Source organism: Schistocerca piceifrons, chromosome 2, assembly GCF_021461385.2.
Source record: "Schistocerca piceifrons isolate TAMUIC-IGC-003096 chromosome 2, iqSchPice1.1, whole genome shotgun sequence".
Taxonomy (NCBI): Eukaryota; Metazoa; Arthropoda; class Insecta; order Orthoptera; family Acrididae; genus Schistocerca; species Schistocerca piceifrons.
The window spans coordinates 932,181,368-932,204,086 of record NC_060139.1 but is presented as its reverse complement, the minus strand read 5'-3'; the positions used below and the strand labels follow the sequence as shown (position 1 = coordinate 932,204,086).

The 22,719-nt window shown below is 38.9% G+C and overlaps 1 protein-coding gene across 3 annotated transcripts; it reads right to left on the bottom strand.

Annotated features, from left to right (window-relative positions):
• Positions 1-2,940: 2,940 nt before the first annotated feature.
• LOC124776949 (barrier-to-autointegration factor) lies at positions 2,941-17,894 on the bottom strand. 3 transcript variants are annotated; one of them, XM_047252176.1, is made up of 3 exons: positions 17,820-17,894; positions 17,483-17,614; positions 2,941-3,490 (listed from the first exon to the last, which is right to left on the bottom strand). In XM_047252176.1, exons 2-3 carry the CDS (start codon positions 17,606-17,608, stop codon positions 3,344-3,346), a joined length of 273 nt encoding a protein of 90 aa, XP_047108132.1. In that variant the 5' UTR covers positions 17,609-17,614; positions 17,820-17,894; the 3' UTR covers positions 2,941-3,343. The 3 variants fall into 3 exon arrangements, with proteins under 3 accessions (XP_047108132.1, XP_047108131.1, XP_047108130.1); XM_047252175.1 differs by having other exon boundaries at positions 17,816-17,881; XM_047252174.1 differs by having other exon boundaries at positions 17,698-17,838.
• Between the last annotated feature and the right edge of the window lie 4,825 nt (positions 17,895-22,719).

Genomic DNA, 22,719 nt, shown 5'->3' with positions numbered 1-22,719 from the left:
TGTCAAGACTTGTGGTTACAAGTAACCACATAGCTCAGCAAATTCATTTTATTGCCATCAATCGGTGGCAAATCCTGGGTTCTGGAACACCACATTATTGCTGTTATTCTAGCACCCTCCATGACATTGTTGGCTGGCAGTATTGTTTTCCTCGTGACATCCTACAGCAGCTTAAAGAAAACCTTAACAAATTCAAGTAGCTTGAAGGAAACAGAAGCTTAGGACCTGAAAAGAAACATCATATAAGTTTGTCTTCTGACACAAAGAAGGGTATTATCAGGCTTGGGATCATGTGATCATGTGTAAAGGAGAAACCCACCAGTGACTGCTGTTGCACGGCTATCAGGCAATTGTCCCTATGGTGATGGGGACACTGGTTTTCTCATTTTACAAGAAAGCAGCAGTGGTTAAGCCACCATGGTCTATAGAAACACATTTATACAAGTTTTCCATCCGTTCACATAAACTGCAAACACAAAGTATGCTATACTTTAAACTGGAATTTAACTAGCAAATCAATAGCAATTCACAATAGAAAGACACACTCAGTATTCTCTATAACATGAATCAAAAAAGAAGAAGATAAGGTCAAGCAGACTGCTATGAACTTCCTCAAATCTTACACAATGTGGCAACGGTGTAGAACTTGAAGCTAGCTGCTATGCAACAATTTCACTACAAAGATGTTTAGTGTGTTGGTAGTGCACTGCTAAAATTTAAATAACTGGTTTGATTCTGCAGTTATTACAGCAGAAAAACAGGCTGAACTACATTATGATGAGCCATGACAAAAAGACACAAATTTCTTGAAGTTTTCTGTGTTGTAATAACTTGACCTCACTTCGCAGTCATCAGGACTTTCAGTGTTTACTTCCCCAGAGATTACTAAACAATTGTAGAACATAAGAAAAGATTTCACCTCTTTTAGGATCTTACATGCTCGCACTGGAAAACGAAATTAATTTTTTATGTTGTTTGTAAGATTATCTTTTAATGAAAATGGTTTAAAAGCATTTGGAGCACACTTCTGTAAAATTTAAAATCTTGATCATCACAGGAGTTAGCTACTGTAGAGTTACAGATACAATGCGAACAGTACAACCAACCAGTTGCACCAAAAAGTTTACTCAAACCTGTCTTCCTCAGATGAAGTAATAACACACAAAAACAGGATACATTGTAAAATTGGACTAAAATAGTTATTTTTGACATTTCTACAAAATCACCCAACTTTTGCCCTCTCAATTTGCAAACTATCAAAGCTGTAGGATAGTGAAATTTTCTAATGTAGGACCAATAACTTGTTTGAGAGGGTCTAGTTTTGTTTCTTTAAAGCAAATATTGCTGGAGATACTGTGTCTTAAAGTCACCTAACTGAAGGGTGCACTATCCGTAGTTGTGCTAAGGGATCAAACTAATATCGATCTCTGGAGGAATTATATTGGTAAAAGTAAAACTTTTCAGCATTGTTCATTGGGAACGTATGCAAATGTTTACGCATAATGTGTGATAGTACTGTGGAAACCTCTACACATACTTGGCATGGAATGATCCAATGAAGTAATCCCGACTGAAATTCAGCAGGGCATCCTCTCTTCCTTTGTCTTTCTGTTCATTTATCTTTGAAACACAGTAAAAATCCTCTGCATCTTTTTAATGTTTGATAAGTTTTTGTGACAATTACTTTGTACTTATTTTACAGTAGATAACATGTTCTACAAAAAAATTATACTCAGCTTCAGCCACCCACCAACTTGTGCCAGTCCATCACAAACTTAAGCGTGCCCTGTTGCAATGTAAACATGGCCCCACCAGACACTGCATTATGAAACAGCTTTAAAAGACTCCATTTTTTTGTGGTCCGAAGGTGTATTCACACTGGCAATTCACAGTACACTTTCAGCACAATATGGGTATAATCTTTTATCACAGTGAAGTCTTTACCAGTGTACTGAACATTTCAAAAGTGGTCAAATGAATGTGAATGATGAGAAAAGAGCGGGGCATCCAGGGCTAAAAGTGATGCCAGTACTGATCTTGCCCGTGCCTTAATTTTGAATAACTCATGAGTGACTGTTGATGTGGCAAACCAGCACCGATCAACAGGTGAAGGGAATGATGCATATATGGCTTCCTGCACCTCCTAAAACCTCTTTTTCAGAGTATGAGATAGCTTGTGCAATAGTGGACCAAATGCACTGTGCAGGGTGATATACTGATAAATGTTATCAATCAAAATTGTGTACAACTGGTGTCAAGATTGGAATTCATTATTTATAGATTCTTTAGAATGTTACTAATCATGATTTTTCATCAACTTACTTAAAAAGATGTAATGTTTCATACTAATTTCTCAGTAGGAAACTGCAATGTGTGTGTGAATTCCAGTTATTTTCACTCAAAACAATATAAAAATGAAGACATATTTGAGTTAATGTAGTGTCAATGACAAGGTCATTGTAGACTGGAGCACAAGTTAAGATAAATACCAGTGAACAATCTGGGCAGTCATCCAAAATAATTTTGGAAAACTGCAGAACACCAAAATCACGATGCCTGGGAGGGGAATTTAAGCCCACTTCCCATGAATGAAAAGTCTAATGTATGAAGAACTATTCCAGCTCTCTCACTAAAAAACGCAATTTAAGCAGCAAAAGGGAGTTTTAATCAATGTCCTGAGAATATTTGTTACTTCTAGGTAGATGTATTCACACAACCTCTGAGTCTGAAAATACTGTTGCCACCAGTTGGTTCAATGACAACAAAGATTAGATATCTAGATTTGATGTGATACAAATAGAAACAAAAATCCTATCTGTTGTACTACACTATCATTAATAGTTGTGTCTCAAAGGAAAAATATCTACAGTAATATGTTATAATCTGAATTGGGTGAAATTCACAGAGCACAAAAAGTGGAACAGCTGAAATAAAAACAACTTGATAGTAACAACACTTTATTAAATATAACATCTGATAACAAGATATTCACATTACTCCAGAATTTTCCTGATATATTGTAGCAGGAGATTTATATGTTGTTTCAAGACTTAAAAAATTCTATTTTAAGAAATGTTCCCTGTCGTATCAACCACAATTAAAATGATAGTTATTAAATACAGTACATTTAGCACTTGTGAACAGTGTCTCAGCGGATTATAAATTTAAGATGTAAAATTTTCACTTACAGATTTCAATAATTACACAATATATTCAACAGGCACTGGCAGCAAATACAAAAATTAAACATGTACAACACGGCCACATGTGATTTATCTTACATTAAAATTGGTATATTCAGTCTGATAATGGCAATGAAGTTATTAATGCCTTTTTGCCTACTTCACAAAAATTCATCACACCAATCCGACAGACACTGGTAACAATCAGTTGCCTGTTTTTGATTTGCACCAATTGAATCTTTCATCCAGTCAATAAAGAATTCCTTATTCTTCTTGAGAACTAAAAACTGTCCCAACACAACATATGCCTGAAAAAAAGGAAGTCATTTATTACTAAAAAAAAAAAAAAAAAACACATTTAAATTAAGGGTAGTGTCACCACATACATGGACAGTTCTTCTACAGCACATAAACTGACAATACCCTATTTTCACTCAGCCAATGACTGGATGATTATAATTAAGCAATGAGAGAGAAAATAACAGGTTAAGTTTTCAAAATCCATCACAGATTCTTTTTTTTCATTTCTTGGAATATGGGGTGGTATTCAGGAATGTATCTTGTCCAGAACATGAACATATGCTTAGACTCACTGCTAAGAAGCACACTATCTGCTCATGATCCCTTACTGGCTACTTAAAACCACTCCTCTGTGATCCCCACACAACATGCAATGACCAGGAAGCTGATGGGGGAGACCAGTGACCATTAATCCTTTTCCTAACTTCTGCTGAGTATTTACATTGCGTCTTACAACAGCTGCCATTAACAGATATTTCCATGAGCAATGGTGCACGACAGAAGTATCCGAAGTCTGAGAAACAACATCATTTCTTAAAGTTTATGGAGAGATTTAAAATAATACAGAGTTAAAGCCAATACTAGCTAACAAAATACTTGTCCAAACTACTGGGTCATCACTTCCCTTTTCCTCGAACACACAAGTCTACATGACTGTACATCAGAGATGGCCTCCATGCAAAACACATGGGAAGAAAACCCCACCCTAGGGGGAGGTGCGGGAATTGGGGAGGGAGGGGGGGGGGGGAAGCAATAAGAAAGGAAGGAAGTGGAAATACAGGAAGAAAGGCATGTCAGACACCCTATCCAGGTTGCAGCTGGAAGCCAGCGAAAGCAGAATGCAAAGAGGGGACACCCCCACCACTTACCAGAGATACCCCACACAGAAACTGCCTATAATAGACTATCAACACAGACAGGGCAAGAGAAGCACAGACAGCCATAAGATGAACAAGTCGACGAACAGAACCTGCAAGAGGATGCGAGGAAGAGTAAAAGAGTAGGCAGGGTGAGGGCAGCAGTGGACCACCAAGCCCAGACAGCTGAAGCCCAATCTGGGCAGAGGAGACAACAGAGTTTTCTCCAACCCCTCAACGGGCCAATAAGATTAAGTAACCCCCCACCACCAAAAGAGTGCGGTAGAAAACCCCTTCACAAATAAAATGTAGAACTTAAGTCCGGCATCGAGACATTGTCTCCAAATACCAGGGATAGAGAGTCAGGGAGATTGAGAGTACACCACAGAGCAGCTACGTTGGGAAAGTCTAGCAAAACGTTGACCTCCGTCGAATGACAATGGGGTGGGCCTCACAACGGAGGAGATGACCATGCGTCAGCCAAGTATGGCAACTGCAGAGAATGGTACAGTCCTTGTGAGAGGCCTCCATGGAGCACCTCGACAGATTTATAGTCTCATTACCTGCAGTTAGTTTGGTCAAGTCAGAGTGAGCCATTCTGTATTCCAGATCTCTGCAACTTCATCTGTTCCATCAGTACCTATCTTAGGGGTCAGCTTACTGGTAGCCAGTTTGGCTAATCTATCAGCGCGTTCATTCTTCAGGATTCCAATGGGGCCTGGGGTCCAGACGAAGGTTACTGAGCGTTCACATTGTTCAATGGAATACAGGGAATACTGCACAGCTTGAGCAACGGATGGCAAGGGAAACACTGGTCTAAAGCTTTCAAACTGCTCAACGAGTCTCTGCAGGTGATATAGGATTCACCGGTGCAGGAAAAGATATGCTCAAGAGCGCAAGAGATAGCTACCAACTCTGCAGTGGAAACACTACTGCCATGCAGCAAGGAGTGTAGTTCAATATAATCCACATGGGCACTAAGCAAAGCCTAGGTGACCAGTAATCATCAAGCCATCAGTATAGACTACTTCTGAACCCTGGGATGCATCAAGGATGGAGAAAAATTGGTGGCATAAGGCCTCAGGCTGAAAAAACTTTTTCAGACATAGTGGTATGTCAAGACAAAGCAATGGCCGAGGGATGCACCATGGTACTAGAGATTAGTGTGTCTGTAAGAGAGGCAGTAGAAAAATCAGCTGGAGTTCAGAGGGGGGGACCAGATGTGAATTGAGATCATAATCCCTGACCTGGGCTGCCCTTGCAGGAAATGGTAGTTTTGGTGCTTAGGAGAGCTGCGAAATGTGTAGTATAACTGACAATCTGCTATTGGCACTTTATCTGCAATGGAGGGACCCCAGCCTCCAGGAGTAGGCTGTTCATAGGTCTAGTTAAAAAGGCTCCTGTCGCAAGTTGAACCCTGCTGTGGTGTATCTCATCCAGTATCTGCAACGCTGGAGGTGATGCCCAACCGTAAGCCAGACTCCCATAATAAAGACAGGGTTGTATCAGAGCTTTACAAAGCCGCAGAAGGGTAGTGCAATCTACTGTTCCTCAGGCAGCGAAGTGTATTAAGGTGCAGCCAGCACTTTTGCTCAAGCTGGCAAAGATTGGAAATCCATGTCTAAGACCAGTCCAGAAAAGCGGTAAGTCTCAAAACATCAACCTGTGAAGTTTGTCACCCAGGTCAAGTTCTGGTTGAGGATGAGGGGGAAGATGCCGACAAAAGTGCACGACGTGAGTCTTGGAGGCTGAAAATGAGGGACAATCAGTACAGAGCCCTATGGCCCCCACTCTCGTGGCTATGGAGGGGGTACTGTGGAAGGCACTAACTTGAACCCGTGACTTACGGTGCAACAGGAAATTCTGGATAAAAATCGAAAGCGGACACCGGATACCCCCACTCATCTAAGGTGGCAAGAACTTAAGTGTCATAAACCTTTTGCAGGTCGAAGAAGATGGCTATAACGCAGGGCCGGCCAGAAATTCTGCACGCGTGTGGTGCTCCTGCACATGTGCAACTTCCGGGTCACAGCGTGCACTCCGCAGCTGTCAGCGTTCATGTAGTGTATGTTTCTACACACAGATGTCACTTTATCCACTTGCTGAGATACTCTGTACCAGCGCATTCTAGTGCTCTTTTCACAGCTTGCAAGCCAAGGTAGGTATTTTGTGTATTAAACATTTAAAGTACTGTCACAGTCTACTCATTGAGACGTCTACTTTTATGTCAACAGTTTAACCCAGTAAGACAAGTAATACAGTTAACAACCATAGGTTTTTATTAAGGCAGATTGACTGACAGCACGTACATATGCGTAATGTTTTTGATCTAATATTTAAGATAATTTCTGTCTCACTGACCTCTGAACTGAATGATAACCGCAGAAGTCTCAATGATCACCTGTTGTTTCAATACCGTTTTTGCTATATTTTTCATCGGTTCCGTCTGAAATCTGCATAATAACCGACAACTAGATGAATGTTATGTTTTATCGACTTCATCTGAGTGTAGCCCTTCACACATTTAAAAAAAACCTAAATGTAATTATACGTTGGAACAATCGGTTTAATGACCAATTTTCCTGATAATAATGTAACATGCAGCAGAATGAGGCAATAATGCACAGTTAGTAAACAATAATTTTTAATTATGAAAGGAATAAATCCAAACATGTTTATCACTGGTCACGAGAAATGATACAGTTAATATAAGACACAAAAGCACGACTCATTGACAAACACAAGCAGTTGCAAAGATTTTCATCACTTATGCTTGATCGAAAACTTTGTTTATTCATTTTCATCACCGAGAAAAATCTTTCACAAACATATGTCGACCCAAACGCGGACATAACTCTCGTGGCTTCTCGGCGCAGGCGTGGAAATTCTTGTTGAGAATAATTTTCGTAGAATTCTTTTTACTTCGCACTGCAAAGAACTTGTCCTTCGGTCTTGTATTGCACTGTAGATCGATCAGGTCCATCTGTAGTTCATTCGGATCATCTTCAACTGACGACGAGAACGGTCGAGCAAAGAGGTGAATTACAGGAGACAAACTTGTAACATCTACAAATCGTGCTCGAAATTGTTCCTAATTTTTACAATTATTGACACGTATTCTTGAAAGCTAGCACTTTCATGGACCAGTCCAAGAGTCGGGAAATGTGCAGTGTTTTCTGTCAATAGATGGCTCTCCCAAAGTGCAAGGTTTCTTTCAAAGGCATTTACTTTTTCCAATATGTCAGAAATTAAATTATTTTCACCTTGCAAACTGACGTTCAGGCTGTTCATGTGAGATGTAACGTCCACGAGAAATGCAAGGTCTATATCCAACAAGGGCCTTCCAACATAGGTTCACTTTTTCCCTTCTCATGTAAGAATGTTACTATGACCAAAAGTAAATCAAAAAATATTTTCAGCATTTTACCTCGACTGAGCCAGCATACTTTAGTACAGTAAGGTATGTCGCCATACTCTGCTCGTAATTCCTCCAAGAACTGCCGAAACTGGCGATGCGTAAGCCCATGTGTCTTCAGATAGTTCACAGTACGCTCAACAATTTGCATGACATTTGGTAACGCTACTGATTTTGCACGAAGCGCCTCTCGATGCAGAAAATTCCATACAATGATTCATCTGTGCACCCTAGCTTTTTGCCTCTCTGATGGCCTTGCATTGATGGTGCTCCAGCTGTGGTCACTGAGACTAACAGATTGCAGTCCATACCGACACCATCAATCGCTTGCTCAACAGCTTGGAATAAGTCCGCACCTGTAGAAGTCCAAAACGTCCTCTGTTACAGAAAGTGCGTTATCGACACCTCCTATGTATATCACAACCTGGGCTGTATCTGTAAGATCTGTTGTTTCATCGGGAGCAACAGAGAAAGCAACAAAGTCTTTAGCCTTATTTATTAGCTGCCTGTGCACATCGCTGGCCATAGCACTGATATGTCTTGTCACTGTTTGTTTGGATAGACTGATTTCTTGAAACCGGCTTACGTTCGTAGGACACACAAGTTCTGCAGCATCAATCAGACACCCTTTCACAAACTCCCCTTTGGAAAAGTGTTTCCCAGATTGTGCAACTCTTACTGCAATTTTAAAACTTGCTCACAGTGAATGTAACACAAGAAACTAAGAGTTCAAGAAGTATCAGTTACTTTGATGTACAGTAAAATTGAGTTGATGTGTCTCATCCATTTTTAAGGACATTTAATTTTGCTTGCCGTTCTTCACTGTTAGTACACTACACTCGTCTCTGTGATATGTATTGTAGTGTCTTTCAATTGGAAACTTACGCTGGCCGCCTATTATTCACGGCACAGCAAACAATGAGTTTTCGCCAACGACTACAAAAAAAGAATTGCAGTTCCCAGTCATTTTTTAACTACTGACAACATAATCTCCTGTCATTTGCTTTTTCACAGTACCTGCCATTTCTCAGTACTTCTCTGTTAAGGTTGTGGTCACCAGGGGTAAACGAGACTGGGTATGTTGTGCTCTTGCTTGTACCACATAAACAGGGAAGCAGAGCCGCCGCCATTCATTTAGGACACATGTCTAATAACAGATGTCGCTGTCGCTCGCTGTCACACACGTGCGTACATGTGCAGCACTTCTGCACACTGTGCAGCGTTTGGCCGGCCCTGCTATAAGGTGTTGACGTCGAGCAAACGCTGTTGGGATAGCCAACTCCAGGTAAACCAAATTATCAGTAGTGGAATGGCCTTGGCAGAAACCAAGCTGGGATGGAGCCAGAAGTCCCTGAGACTCAAGGACAAACACAGCAGCCAGCTCACCATGCACTCAAATAACATATAGAGAGGTGAAACTTATTGTGTGATAACTGCTAACTGTGTCCCTAGAGGGTGCTTACCCGGTTTCAGCACTGGGGCAATGATGCTTTGTCACCACTGCAATGAGAACTTGCCCGCACTCCAGATACTGTTAAAGATGGCAAGGATATAACACTGACAATCCACAGATAGGAGCTTGAGCATTTGGTAGTGGATTTGGACTGGTCCTGCAACTGTATCAGTGCAGTGAGGACAAATCCTTACTTGCTGAATGGAGCATTATATGGCTCCAGATGACATGCAGTAAGACATAATTGCTTTCGCTCCACCCACTCTTTTAGAACATGAAAGGCAGTTTGATAATTCTCAGATGCTGAGGCTCGAGTATAATGCAAAGCAAAATCAGCAACAGCATCTGGTTCAGTGCAGACAGTGCCATTTATTGTAATACCAGGTACAGCTGCAAGTGTCTGCTACCCGTATAGATGTCTGATCTTAGCCCAAACCTGCAAAGGAGAGGTATATGGTCTGATGATTGACACATACCATTCCCAGCATTTTCACTTCCTTTTCTATTTGGTGATGGAACAGGACACAGAACTGCTTAAAGCAATGAGTGCTCCTTTGATGGGCTGGAGAGCCCAACTACGATCTCTAATGACCTCTGCAATTTCTGATAACCACCAAGGTACAGCCTTCTGTCGGGGCACGCCCGAGGAACAGGCGCTTGCTAAATACAAGGAGCATTTGCACATAGTGTTCATCCACAATCTCTACAGATGAAGCTAGTGTTGCAATGCAGACATGTGCCCAAATTTCCAACACTTGAAGCACCGCATGGGGGAGGATGATGAGAAATACTGTTTCACATCACATTGGTATACCACTACCTTGACGTTTTCAGGCAATGAATTGCCTTCAAAGGCTGACATGAAGGCATTGGTAGCAACTCCACTGTTCTCGGCCTTCTATGTACACGATGCAAGAAGTGTATACCCCACTGCTCCAAGCTGGTGCGCAGAACATCATCAAATTGTAAGAGCAGGTCTCTGTGGAAAATGATGCCCTGAAGTAAATTTTGGACTGTTATGGTTAGTGACAGTCGACAGTATGTTATCCACCTTGTTACAATGGAGCAGTGCCAATGACTGTGCAGGGGATGTCATTTGGTCAAAATTGACCCATTTTTTATTTTAGAGACTGCTGCCACTTCCCCAAACTTGCCAAAGTCCTCTACACAGAAAAAGGGTTTTGCGGCCAAGAAGGTATCACCCTCAGTCATTGTACAAACCAAGCATTGCCGCGAGTATGGCTCTGCTTGCCTCTTAGACCAATGTTCCTCCCATGCCATAGCCAGGAAAGGGAACATTCTAGGGTCATATTCCTCTGCAGTAAAAGAGGACTGTCATTTCTTAGAGACTGTTGAGGCTGTATGGCCATCAGTGGGAGATAACTTCATCTGCTTCACTTGCAGCTCATCCATCACAATGCCACCCAATTAAAATGGTGGCTCTACAATGCGCACCAGCTGGCGTCAGCCTCAACAATGGCTTCCTGCAGTGATCTGTTGCTTTGAGCCCCCATGTCCCAGACACAACGCAGGCAAATACTGCTTGGCATAAATGGGGAGTTTCCCCAGCTCAGGCACCAACAGTGCAATCCCCGCAGTAATCTGACAACCTCCACACACAACGTGATGGGCACCACATTGGGCGACCTTTCCTGCACGATCAGCACTTCTGAAGAATTTAGGAAATTGGTGGCAGATCAAACCCAACAATGAGGACCATTTAATGAAAGTGGAAACTCAAGTGGGGATAGTGGAAGTACAAGCTTGTGGTGTGGAAAGGAAGTAATGCCGTAAAGACTGGGGATCCGTGGTAGCCAAGTATGTACTCACAAAAAGAGTTGAGAGCCACCAGGGTGAAACCAAATACTTAACTGTCTACAGAACATAAAGCATGGGAACATATGGTAGCTTGCTGGATGATGGGCAATGTCATAACACAACTGAGAAAGTGCACAGCTATTTTCTCAAATGTAGGATAATATTTGTGTCTTACAGATGTAAGAAAGGTTCTTGAAGCATTCTGCCACAACAACCCATATTATTGGCTGTCATTCTGCACATAAATCGAGAATGCTTTGAATTATCTCCAATGTGCACTCTGTCTCTCACTACATGCTCCAGCCTTTCTCTCTAGTGGCGACACTGGGGTATTCTCTACATGGAAATACTGTTTCTGATGTGGCCTGTCTCAAGAAACATACAACTCTGAAGCAGAATTGCCTGTCCATATTTATTTCCAAAAAGACATGTCAGTACTACTGCTGATCAAAATATAAGTACATTCAGTATCGAGAAGGGAGTGGGACAGAGCAGATAAAGTTAATATTGAAGGCCAGGTTACTGACCACAGGTTGAGAGGGACCCATCTGGGTTCTAAGTGACCTGCCCTTCCCTGTTAATCTTCCCAATCTATATCTCTCTCCTGCTGAGGAAGGAGCTGTTGGTTCCAAAAGCTAAGCTAGTATACTACTAACACCTACTAAATACGGTTTTCCAAAATTGAAGGAAATATTCCAGAATTCGAACCAAGAGCAAATGCCAACATGAGTAACTTAGAAGTAGATATCCTTGGTGTAGCAAAGCAGCCTAAATCACTTAATAAAAGCAAGGCCTCCAGTAATGACTGTACACCAGTCAGGTTACTCTCAGAGTATGCTATACAATGGCTCCATATTTAGCAATCGTATATAATCGATTGCTCATTGACAGGTCTATACCTAAAGACTGGAAAGCTGCACAAGTCACACCAATACGCAAGAAAGGAAACAGGAGTAATCCACTAAATAACAGACCCATATCACTAATGTCGATTTGTAGTAGGATTCTGTAACACATATTGCGCTTGAATATTGTGAGTTATCTCAAAGAAAACGATTTACTGACTAACAGTCAACACACATTCAGAAAATATTCTTGTGAAACACGATTAGTTCTAGCTCTTTATTCTCATTATGTAATGAGTGCTACTGACAGGGGATTCAAATTGATTCCATATTTTTTGATTTCCAGAAGGCTTGTGACACTGTACCTCACAAGTTACTTCTAATCAAATTGCATACCTATGGACTATAGTCTCAGTTGTGTGACTGGATTCATAACTTCCTGTCAGAATTGTCATAATTCGTAATAACTAACAGAAGTCGAATAAAACAAAAGTAATATCTGGGGTTCCCAACTAAGTGTTTTAGACTCTCGGCTGTTCCTTATCTACAAAAATGATTTTGGAGACAACTGAGTGGCAAAATTAGACTGTTTGCAGATTATGCTGCCATAAAGTCACTGGATGATTGAAACAAATTGCAATATGATTTAGCCCAGATACCTGTATTGTGCGAAATGTGGCAACTGACTGAAACAATGGACAGTGTTAAAACTTCCACATGAGTACCAAAATACACCACTGAATCTTGGTTATACCATAAGTGAAAGAATTCTAAAAGCTGTAAATTCAACTACATACTTAGAGATCACAAATACGAATACCTTAAGTTGGAATGGAAAAACAGATAATGTTGAGGGGAAAGCAAACCAAAGAATAAAATTTATTGGTGTAACACTGAGAAAATGCAACAGTGTCTACTGAAGGGATTGCCTACACTATGATGGTACATCATCTTCTGGAGTATTACTATGCAGTGAGGGATCCGCAACAGATGGAATCAACAGAGGACACTGAAATAGTTAAAAGAAGGGCAGCTCATTTTGTACTTTCGTGAAACAGGGGATAGGGTGCCACGAATATGATATGTGAACTGGGGTGGCAATCATTCAAACAAAGGCTTTTTTCGTTGTGGTAGGATCTTCTCGTGTAATTTCAATCACCGACTTTCACCTTAGAGTGCGAAAATATTTTGTTACCACATACCTACATAGTGAGGATTTGCTTGTGCTCTGTTCAAGAGTAGAAAGGTAGAGAATTAGCTTGAAAGTGATTTAATGACTTCTATCAGGCACTTTATTGTAAATTACAGAGTAATGATGTAGATGTACATTTATGAAAATAAGTACTGGCAAGCAATTCAGTTTCACAATTTCCAAGAGACAGTTCACATTTTGATACAGCTAAAGGGGGGGGAAGGAGAAAGATTTATACCATTACTGAAAAACTATCACTATTGTTTGTTAACGCAATACTTGTGTCTGCTTTCTGTCATCCTGAACAAGAGTTAAACTGGCCAAACAGCTCACCATATGTACAATAAACAAACTGAATACCAACAAGGTTCCTCGAGCACGTGTAAAGTCTGCATAAGAGACAGGTACGACAGAACTATCTATGTCATTGGCTGGTGTGTCATGCAGTATGCTGTCCTTTGGCCTCTTGCTATTGCTAATCATCCCGCTGTTCTCCTTACATGCACATCCGAGTTCGATCCTCGGCCGGGTTGTAGATTTTATCCACTCGGGGACTGCACGTTCTGTTCATCACTTCATCATCATCCACACTCAAGTTGCCGAAGTGGTTTCATATAAAGAGACATGCACTAGCAACAAAGAGGGGGTCTACATAATCATTTCATTACTAACATGGGGTACTTAACAAAATATGTAGTATGCACTAATCCAGAAATCAAAGTAAATTAAATGAAGAAACTTTATAGGTGTTTTGAAGTGAACACTGAATTGAGAGTGGTTCTTCACAATGGACACTTTCATAGATGTTCTGCTGCATAAAACTGATTGCGAAAGTGTTTCTACCTCTACTATTAAAATGTTTGTTAATTATACTCACTGAAATTTTAAGGAAATAGTTGTGGTCATCTATTACAATACAGTGTGAGGCGTTTAACTGTCGTTTAACCATCAAGCTGATCCACATTCCAAATACTGATCATCAAATAAGAAGCTCTGAAGCTGACGCGAGTGAGGATTATCTGTATCTGAACTGGTAACTGAGCAACATACACGGCAGGAGGTGCCTCAGCATCACAAGGTGATTCAGGAGAAAGGTGAGCAACCGGATATAGTATATTTGGGCATGAGGAGAGAGTGGGAATGAAGGGAAGGGGTAGTGCCAAGGGACAGATTAAAACAACTTTTTAAATACATCTGTCCTTTATGAGGGTAACTGTAATCCTGAAATTAAAATATCCCCCCCCCCCCCCCCCAATAACAAAAAGTGAACTTACAAGGGGAATAATCACAGTATTAGTAATGTAACTACCACAACTTATGTAAATCTTTAGACTTTGTGTACAACAGGTTATACATATTGGCGCGCAGGTACATAAAACACAGTTACGAAGAAAATTTATGAGTACTGATTAAGATATAAAGTACTTTAATTAGAACTGTAATAGCATTTTAATTAACTGATCATAAACCATGAACATCCATTACTGAATACAGGTTTCTAGATTTTGCTCCTACGTAATTTCTACTGCCAAAACCCCACCTCACATTTGGTGGTCATCCTATTATTTTCACTTCCATCTTAGAGTATATTATTAGTGTGTGGTAATGGATCCCCCCACCTTGCCCCTCCTGAAATCTCGCTTACAGTGACAGACTGGTCTGCAGTGTATCCCAAGATCTAGGTTAGGTATGGAAACTGGTAATCTGGTTCTCAGTTGGCGAAGCCAACTAAAGTGAGGTTGTGGTAACAGACTGACCCCTATTTACTTGGTACACCAACCACACTGTCACCAAACTACATGTTCTGGTCACTTCAATTTGATTTTCAATAAAGTAATAATTACATATCCCATTCCAATCTGTTCCCTGAGCCATTTGTCAGTTTTCCTGGTTCTCTGACTAGGTCTCAACATTTGTCTCTCCACTGGACACTCTGCAACTACCAGTTACTGAGTTAAAAGTATGTACCTCACTGCCATAAAAATCTTGATTAAATGGTTCTACAAACCCACTATTATGTTAGGCTTACTGCAACTGATTTGCAGACATAACTCCAAAACTGTTCTGTGAAGTCCTTCCATTTGTGTAAGTTTGTCTGCATCGAAGACAGGAATTACAACAGCTACAATACCAGAAGGAAAAATGACATTACTACATGTTATGGTTGTCTTCAGCACAAAAAGGGGTGCACAATGCCATAAAGAAAATTTCTTACAGACAGTGAAGCAGAATTAGAAAACTGAAAAGTTTCTCCTTCACAACTCCTATTCCGTAAAAGAATTTCTGTTTCCAGTAGGCAGAAATTACTGACTCATATGTATTTTTTAAAACCTCACAACTGTTCAAAGTAGTTGTACTTGTACTAAAGCCCACTCGCGCGGGCGTACTCTAGCTCGTCAAAGGATTTATTCTGATATCTTACAGATTTTCTTTCTCTTTTGGGTGTGCATGTCAATGGCTCAATTTTTCCACTACCTGGCGATTTGTTTCGTTCAATCCTACATTATTCTTCAGTAGACAATCTTACTTTCCAACGATAGCTTATTTCTCAAGGGCTGTAAGACAAGTTTGGTTGAAACTGAGTCAAATCTCAAACAAACTATTAGTTCATACTCAATACCCCACTGTGTAATTTTGTTCATGAAATGATCACAGTAAGTTGTATTATATCCACTTCCAAAGTGAGGTTGATCCTGTGTGTGATTAAAATACAAGTTTTTCTATACAGTTGATAATAATGTTATGCGAATATGTTATAGATCACAGAGAGGAAGATAAAACGTCTACAACTTCTTATGTCTTCTCCGTCTACTTTCTTCCTTTAAATAAAATAATTATAACTTCGTGTTAGTTCTCAAAAACTGTCTTCCTCTGCAAACAATCAGTAAATATTTCTCCAGAGCCTTTTTGTTTAACTTTTCCTCCAGTTTTAATCAATTCTACCAATACACCATCTTCCAACTTTATAGTCCTACAGCTCATAGAAGCAATAGAATGCCATTGTACTGAAAAATATTTGTGTTTCTGAATCAGCTCACAATTTAAAGTATTTAAGGAACTCATCGTATGGTAGTGTAATTCTGTCTCTTGACAGTCACTGTGCAGTACTATAATGAAATATATCTGAGAATGTATAAAGCCACTTTTGTGAGATCAGTCCAAAAATCTTGGAAACACTGGATGGTATCGTATATCGGGAAATCCGTGAGTTGTTCACAATGTTTCGTAGATTATTACTGTGTGTATGATAGCTGTACACAGCCAAAACAACTTCATATATGGAACTAGACCAGATATTTTGAACAGGACAATGACTGGAGTTTTGGAATGATGGCAGTCATCTGTTTGGGTAAAATTATGGTATGTTAAACAATCATCTGCAGTTCAACAAAATCCATGTGGATACAAAAGAGAAAGATTGTGCCTCCTCAGAAAAAGTGTAGGCCTACGCAAAAAGCTCTTGTCTTCAAATGTTTGCAACTGGCAACCTTGGGCTATGCTACATATCGATCTGTACCCACAACCTTTATTTCACATTGACATTTGTCTTTGTCAACTGTCCTACTGTTACCTGTCAACCTAATAGAGATCTAATGACCATCTGAACTAAGATTAGTGTGTCCTGATAACCAGTATTTAAGGATGGGCAGTGCTCTACTGCATATTAATCAAGAGTGCCAACTCTGGTACTGAAGCGTCAAATCTGATTTAATGCAGTAAGATCACAAATGTGTCTTACAATATACGGCTCAAACAAATACCTTTTGATCTCAATTGTGATGATAGAAATCAAGTGTATATAAACATAGTGAGGTTGAATAAACGAAATTGGTGTAAATATACCTGCTAGCACAGGAAAAACTAAACAGAATGGGAATCTACTAATATAATATGTTTTGAAGCATCATTCTACAGAGTTGTACTTTTACTGTAATTATTATGATACATACAATACCCAGGATAAACTCTTATGTTTACATGACAGGCAAGTATCATCGACAAGTTACATCATGCATAATCAAGAAAAAACTGTCTTGCTAAGTTACGTTATATACCTACAGGAAGTACTACTACTCCACACACCATGTCATTAGCATCTAATACAACAAAACCAAACGTTTGGTTGAAGGGCAGCCCAGAAGACTCGCCCACTGTGGCTGACACAAGGTAAATAATGTTTTGTTGTTATAAAACAATCTACAATATCTTCGAAGTACAGGGTTAAAAGTTTTATCTGAGTGATTATTTTGACAGAGGAAAATTCACGAAGATCAGCACTTTTAAACTAATATAGATTTGTCAAATCAATTTTGAACGTCAGTCTGTGCCTGAACAACAACTATTTTGCATGTGATATTTTATTTACTGAGTCGCAGTGAGATAAGTTTCTATTCTAAACCACAGCAATATTGTAACTTACTTTATCAAATCCGAGTTTCTCAAATCTGCCGCCTAGGACTTCGCCGATTCCTGCCAAGTCGGTCACCGGCTTGTTGCCCATAGGCTCAGCAACGAAATTTCTATGTTTCTGTGACGTACTCGACATGATGACCTGCAAATATATAACCCAACTAATTCAGCAACACTGAACTCACAATTACGACAATGGAAATACATCACTAATCATTCACGTACGATTACAAAGAATGGGGGCTACTTCGTCCGTCTCTACACGTTACAAATACTTTCACGAAACAGATGACGCAACAAATATCTTATACAATGAGTCATAAAAACCGAAAATTTCACGTACCTACCTTTTTGGCGCACTTCTCAAAACACACATCTATTTCAAATGTTGTCGTCAAAGATATTCAAGTATCACAGCTAAGATGGCGCGTATTTCCAAAATGTACGACAGAGTAAATAACTAAAGCAATATTTAGGTATTTTCAGTAATGACTGCTCAACTGTAAATATTTTATTGCCTTGTAGATATTTCCTACGAATTTCTTGTAATTAATCGCAACATTAATATATTTTAGAGAAATAAATATTTTCAGAATGGTGAATGTAAAGTGCATTTATTCCTTTCAAAATCATGTTTATGTAATTGTGAAATATAAGGTGATTATCCATTCCCGTCAGACGGTTTTTATTGAAGTACGAAACTTCTTTCGAAATTTTGCTCTTCCCTAACGGATGAAATACTTCCTTCAGAAGACCATTTACAAACTTTATATTTTTTCCCATTCAAGTAACGAATTTCCTTCTAATATAGTAGATTAGATTTACCTGTTGCAAGCACACACATAGCATTAATCAATATATCGATATTGTCTACTAAAATTTCTTCTCGTCGTTTCCATTATTTCGTTTTCGAGTCACTGAGCTATGCGCCTAAGCTGGTTGATATTTACAGGCTCTTCACACTTTAAAACACATGCAGACCGTCACTAGGATGTTGGCGGTGTTATATAATTTCTGAAGTTGTAAGAATAGCATTTAAACCGCTCCATTACGCACCAGTGTGAAAAACACGATATCGTACTGCACTTACAGATGCTCTTGGTTTAACAACTTTCGTGTACAGATACAAGTCATTGTAAACTATGTCAGTGGAGATGCCAATACTGTTTAAAATATGTTGTTTCAGAATACAATCACAACTTGTTTGCAATGCACCAACTGGAAAAAGTTAAATTTCGAGTTATATTTCAAAAACTGAAGAGCAGCTATTCAGAAAGAGAAATAAAAAAAAAAAACTGGAATACAGCAAACAATGTATTAATTTTGGCCATACAAATTCTGTCTTTTTGAGAATTTTTTGAGTTACTTGGAAGAAATGTGTGTTGAGAATAGAAAGACATAGAAGTTGTCACACAGAGGCAAGCAGTTTGTTCAGAGATTTTACTGTAATGTAGGAGAAGTCGACGAGTACAATATTACATGGAAAAAAAGAGAAGAAAAACTAAAAATACTGTACACAATATAAATACAAGATACATCTACACTATTACAGCCAAGATATGAAGAAAAATAACAATACTACAGACAACATACATATGAGTTATACAATGTTACATATGTTGGAACACAAATTACCTCATTTGTAATACAAAATATCGTCTACAACTCCTATAGCTCTAGAAAATCATTTAAATTATGAACAGAAGAATTTATGAGGAATTGTTGGAGTTTCCTCTTGAAAACAAGAGCGTTGGCAGTTTTTTTTATATGTTTAATGGGAGCAAGCTTATTGTAAATTTTTATTCCAGGCTAGATAGCTCCTTTTGCTTCTATTTTGAGAATTACTGAGTCTTTCTGGAGGTTTTACTTCTGCCTTGTGTCATGATAGTGAATATCAAAGTTAACTTCGAAAAGGTTTTTGTTGCTTATTACAAATATCATCAACGAGTAGATGTACTGACTTGTGAGTGTCAATATACTAAGCATCTTGAATATGCATATACAGGACGTCTGGTTTGAAACACAACAGATGAACATCACAGCTTGTTTATGTATTTAAATTTTTTCCACTTTTGCAGCATTTTCACAGAGTATCAAACCATACAAATCAGAGAAGGGAAATATGTGAAATATGACTACATTATTATTTCCCTATCAACACAGGGCGAAATAGCTCTTCAGCAAGTGATCAATATGTTCATCCCATCTTAATTTATAATACATTTCAAACAATGGAAAATACAGAATGGAAGTAACAATATTATGGAAAGGATAGTTGCTACTCACCATATAATGAAGATGCTGATTCACAGATATGTACAACAAAAAAATGTCATATGGTGTGCTTTCAGTCTACAAGACCTTCATAAAAAAACAGGTAATATACACACATGCACACACTCATGCAAATGCAACACACACACAGGAGACCACAGTCTTTGGCAGTGTCGTTTATTATAAATTTTTATTCCTAGAAATAATGTATGTGAGGTTTCATTTATTTGCTGATCATTGATACCTATTTCAAGGGCTTGTTGTTGGTTTTTTGCTGTATGAAACTGCATTAAATTTGTTTTTGAGATGTTTGATGATAGGCTATTTTGCTGTGAATAGTTTATATACTTGTTGCATTATTCTTTAAGTTGGAATGTGCATTGAGGATTTCATGCCCTTGATAAGGAAACTTGTATCATCAGCAAAAATTTCTATATTTGAATTGTAATTTATTGATGCTGGTGGGTCAATGATGTATACTAAGAAGGTCAATGGTCCAACTCTTCATTATTATATCATTGATTTATGTTTGTTGTTTTGATTCATAATTTATGATCATAAGATTACGTTACCATATGGATAACAGCATAATTGTTTTTGAGAGCTAGAACACTATACTTAATAGTTCCCCACTCTGATTTCACTGTTTCACCTGCACCTGGTAGTGCAAGCTATTTGCTTCCTGTTGTGTAAGCACGATTCTAGCCAAGCTATTGGTTGGTCTTTGATGCCATAGTCTTAGAGTTTTTGTATTAATATGTTATGTTTAGTGAGATCACAGAAAATCTCTGCAGAATATCTTCAACAGTTCAGTTCATCTAGGATTTCCATTGTGAGACTGAATGTTACTCACTCTGTGGAGAGCCCTTCACCAAAGCTGAGGTGGGAGGATGTCAGTGAGCCATTTTGTGTTAGTTGTTTTTTTTTCTTCTGGGTGTTTCTGTTCTGTTCAAGTACAAGGTGTTCATTTAGATCAGCATCGCAAAATAGCAGTTTAACAGTCATCAACTATTTCAATATTTAGAATTGGAACACAGGTTGCATCTACTGATAATTCTGATACTCTGGTGGTAGTTAGAAATGGAGGTGCCAGGTTGAGAGGTGTGCAACGACATTCAGGAAACATTTTTATTAATCACATTAAATCTTAACTGATAAATCAAAATCAAAAATGAGGCGCTCCTCTCCCCTTCCACCTCACCTCCCACTTCCCCTTCACATCCCTTCCACCACACCTTCATTTAACCGTACAATACAATACACAGCTTACAATGACCTCAAAATGTGGCCATTGAAAGAAAACAGAATAGAATCATTTACGCAGAAACCTATCAAACTGAATTCTCTCACTATGCAGTTACCTATGCCAGATCTGTGGCACCACTGACATTTGCCTTTTTAAAACAATTACCTAAATGCATTATTATTTCAAGTCCAGTTAGATCCATTAAAAAATCAACCTCAAACAGTTATCATCACAAGTTTTAAGAAAGACAGCATAGTCACAATTGGGCCACCCAAAATACCCAGAACAACAACAGTGAAGATGGCTACCAATTGTCACAGATGGGATTAGAGAAAAACACAACTACTGCCATTCAAATGGCAATGTAATATAATAACGAACTTCATAATGTCGATAATTAACAGAAAACATTTGCACAAATAAATTACCCAATCATCTTTAAACTTGGCAATAGGAAAGTTTATGAGACTACCATATCCAAGTGCCCCTGACACCCAACTAGTTCCTGGTGAGCCAAAATACAATACACTTGAGCTGCATTTCATATAAGCCAAACTGAGCTTAACCTGACCCAAGGTAATATGCCAGCGGCAAATTATGTTGGTAAGTGCCACTCATATGCAGGTCGCTGCACATGGCCCACTCAGCACATGGGCTGGCAGTGTTATGGCAGATGATGGTTTTCTTCCTGATAGCAAGACATGGGAGACCTTACTCAGAAAGAGGTGTTTCCAGAACAGGACCCCGAGAGCCCACTCAGTAGTTCTAGCGAGTGTGTGTACTTTGGCACTGTGTGCTGGGCAGCAGGTGTTCAAAATGGCTAGCTGATGTGATGGAACTGAACCTCCACAGACACAAATGAATGAAGATGGAAGCACTACAGTAGAAAAATTCTGATGCATATTGATATTGGCGTTAATCATGAGTATTTACTGCCTATAAACAGCATGTTGCATGACAGTCCACTTCAAATGCTTTCTTTCTCAGCATAGTTGATCTGGAAAGAAAGCACTTTACAAAACATCTGAATAAAGAGGCAAATCATTAGTCAGCCTGTCGATTAGAGTTTCTGAAAAGTGTTTTAGGAGTAACTATAAGAAGCAATGTGCAAAATATTGATGAAATCCATAGCAAGTGTAGCATTCTGCAGATGATTAAACAAATAAATTATGGTTTAAAACAATTAAAAATAAAACAAAGATACCAGGAAGTAATAAGCATCTTCTCTATAAAGACATTTCCAGTATCTACCTTATCTTGATGAGATTGTTTATCACTTCCAGAGGGGTAATAGATACTGAACAATGAATGGACAAGAGAGCTGACCCATTTAATCTTCTGAAAAAATAAAACACAATTATCATCTTTACTTCACTCATACAGCAGCATTCATTATCTATTTTTAGAACTGGAAAATATTAATAAATGATACTCCAATAATTTTTATATGACATAATGTGATATAATAAACATCAAAACGGGAAATGCGAAGGATCAATTTAGATATAGTGAGCCTCAGTGAAATGAAATGGAAAGAACACAAGGACATGTGGTCAGACAAATGTAGGGTAATATAAACAGCAGCAGAAAATTGTATGGCGGGAGTAGGATTCATTATGAATAGAAAAGCAGGACAGAAAGTGAGCTACTTTGTACAGTTCATGACTGGGTTGTATTCATCAGATTCGACTGCAAGCCAACACTGACAATGTTAGCTCAAGTGTATA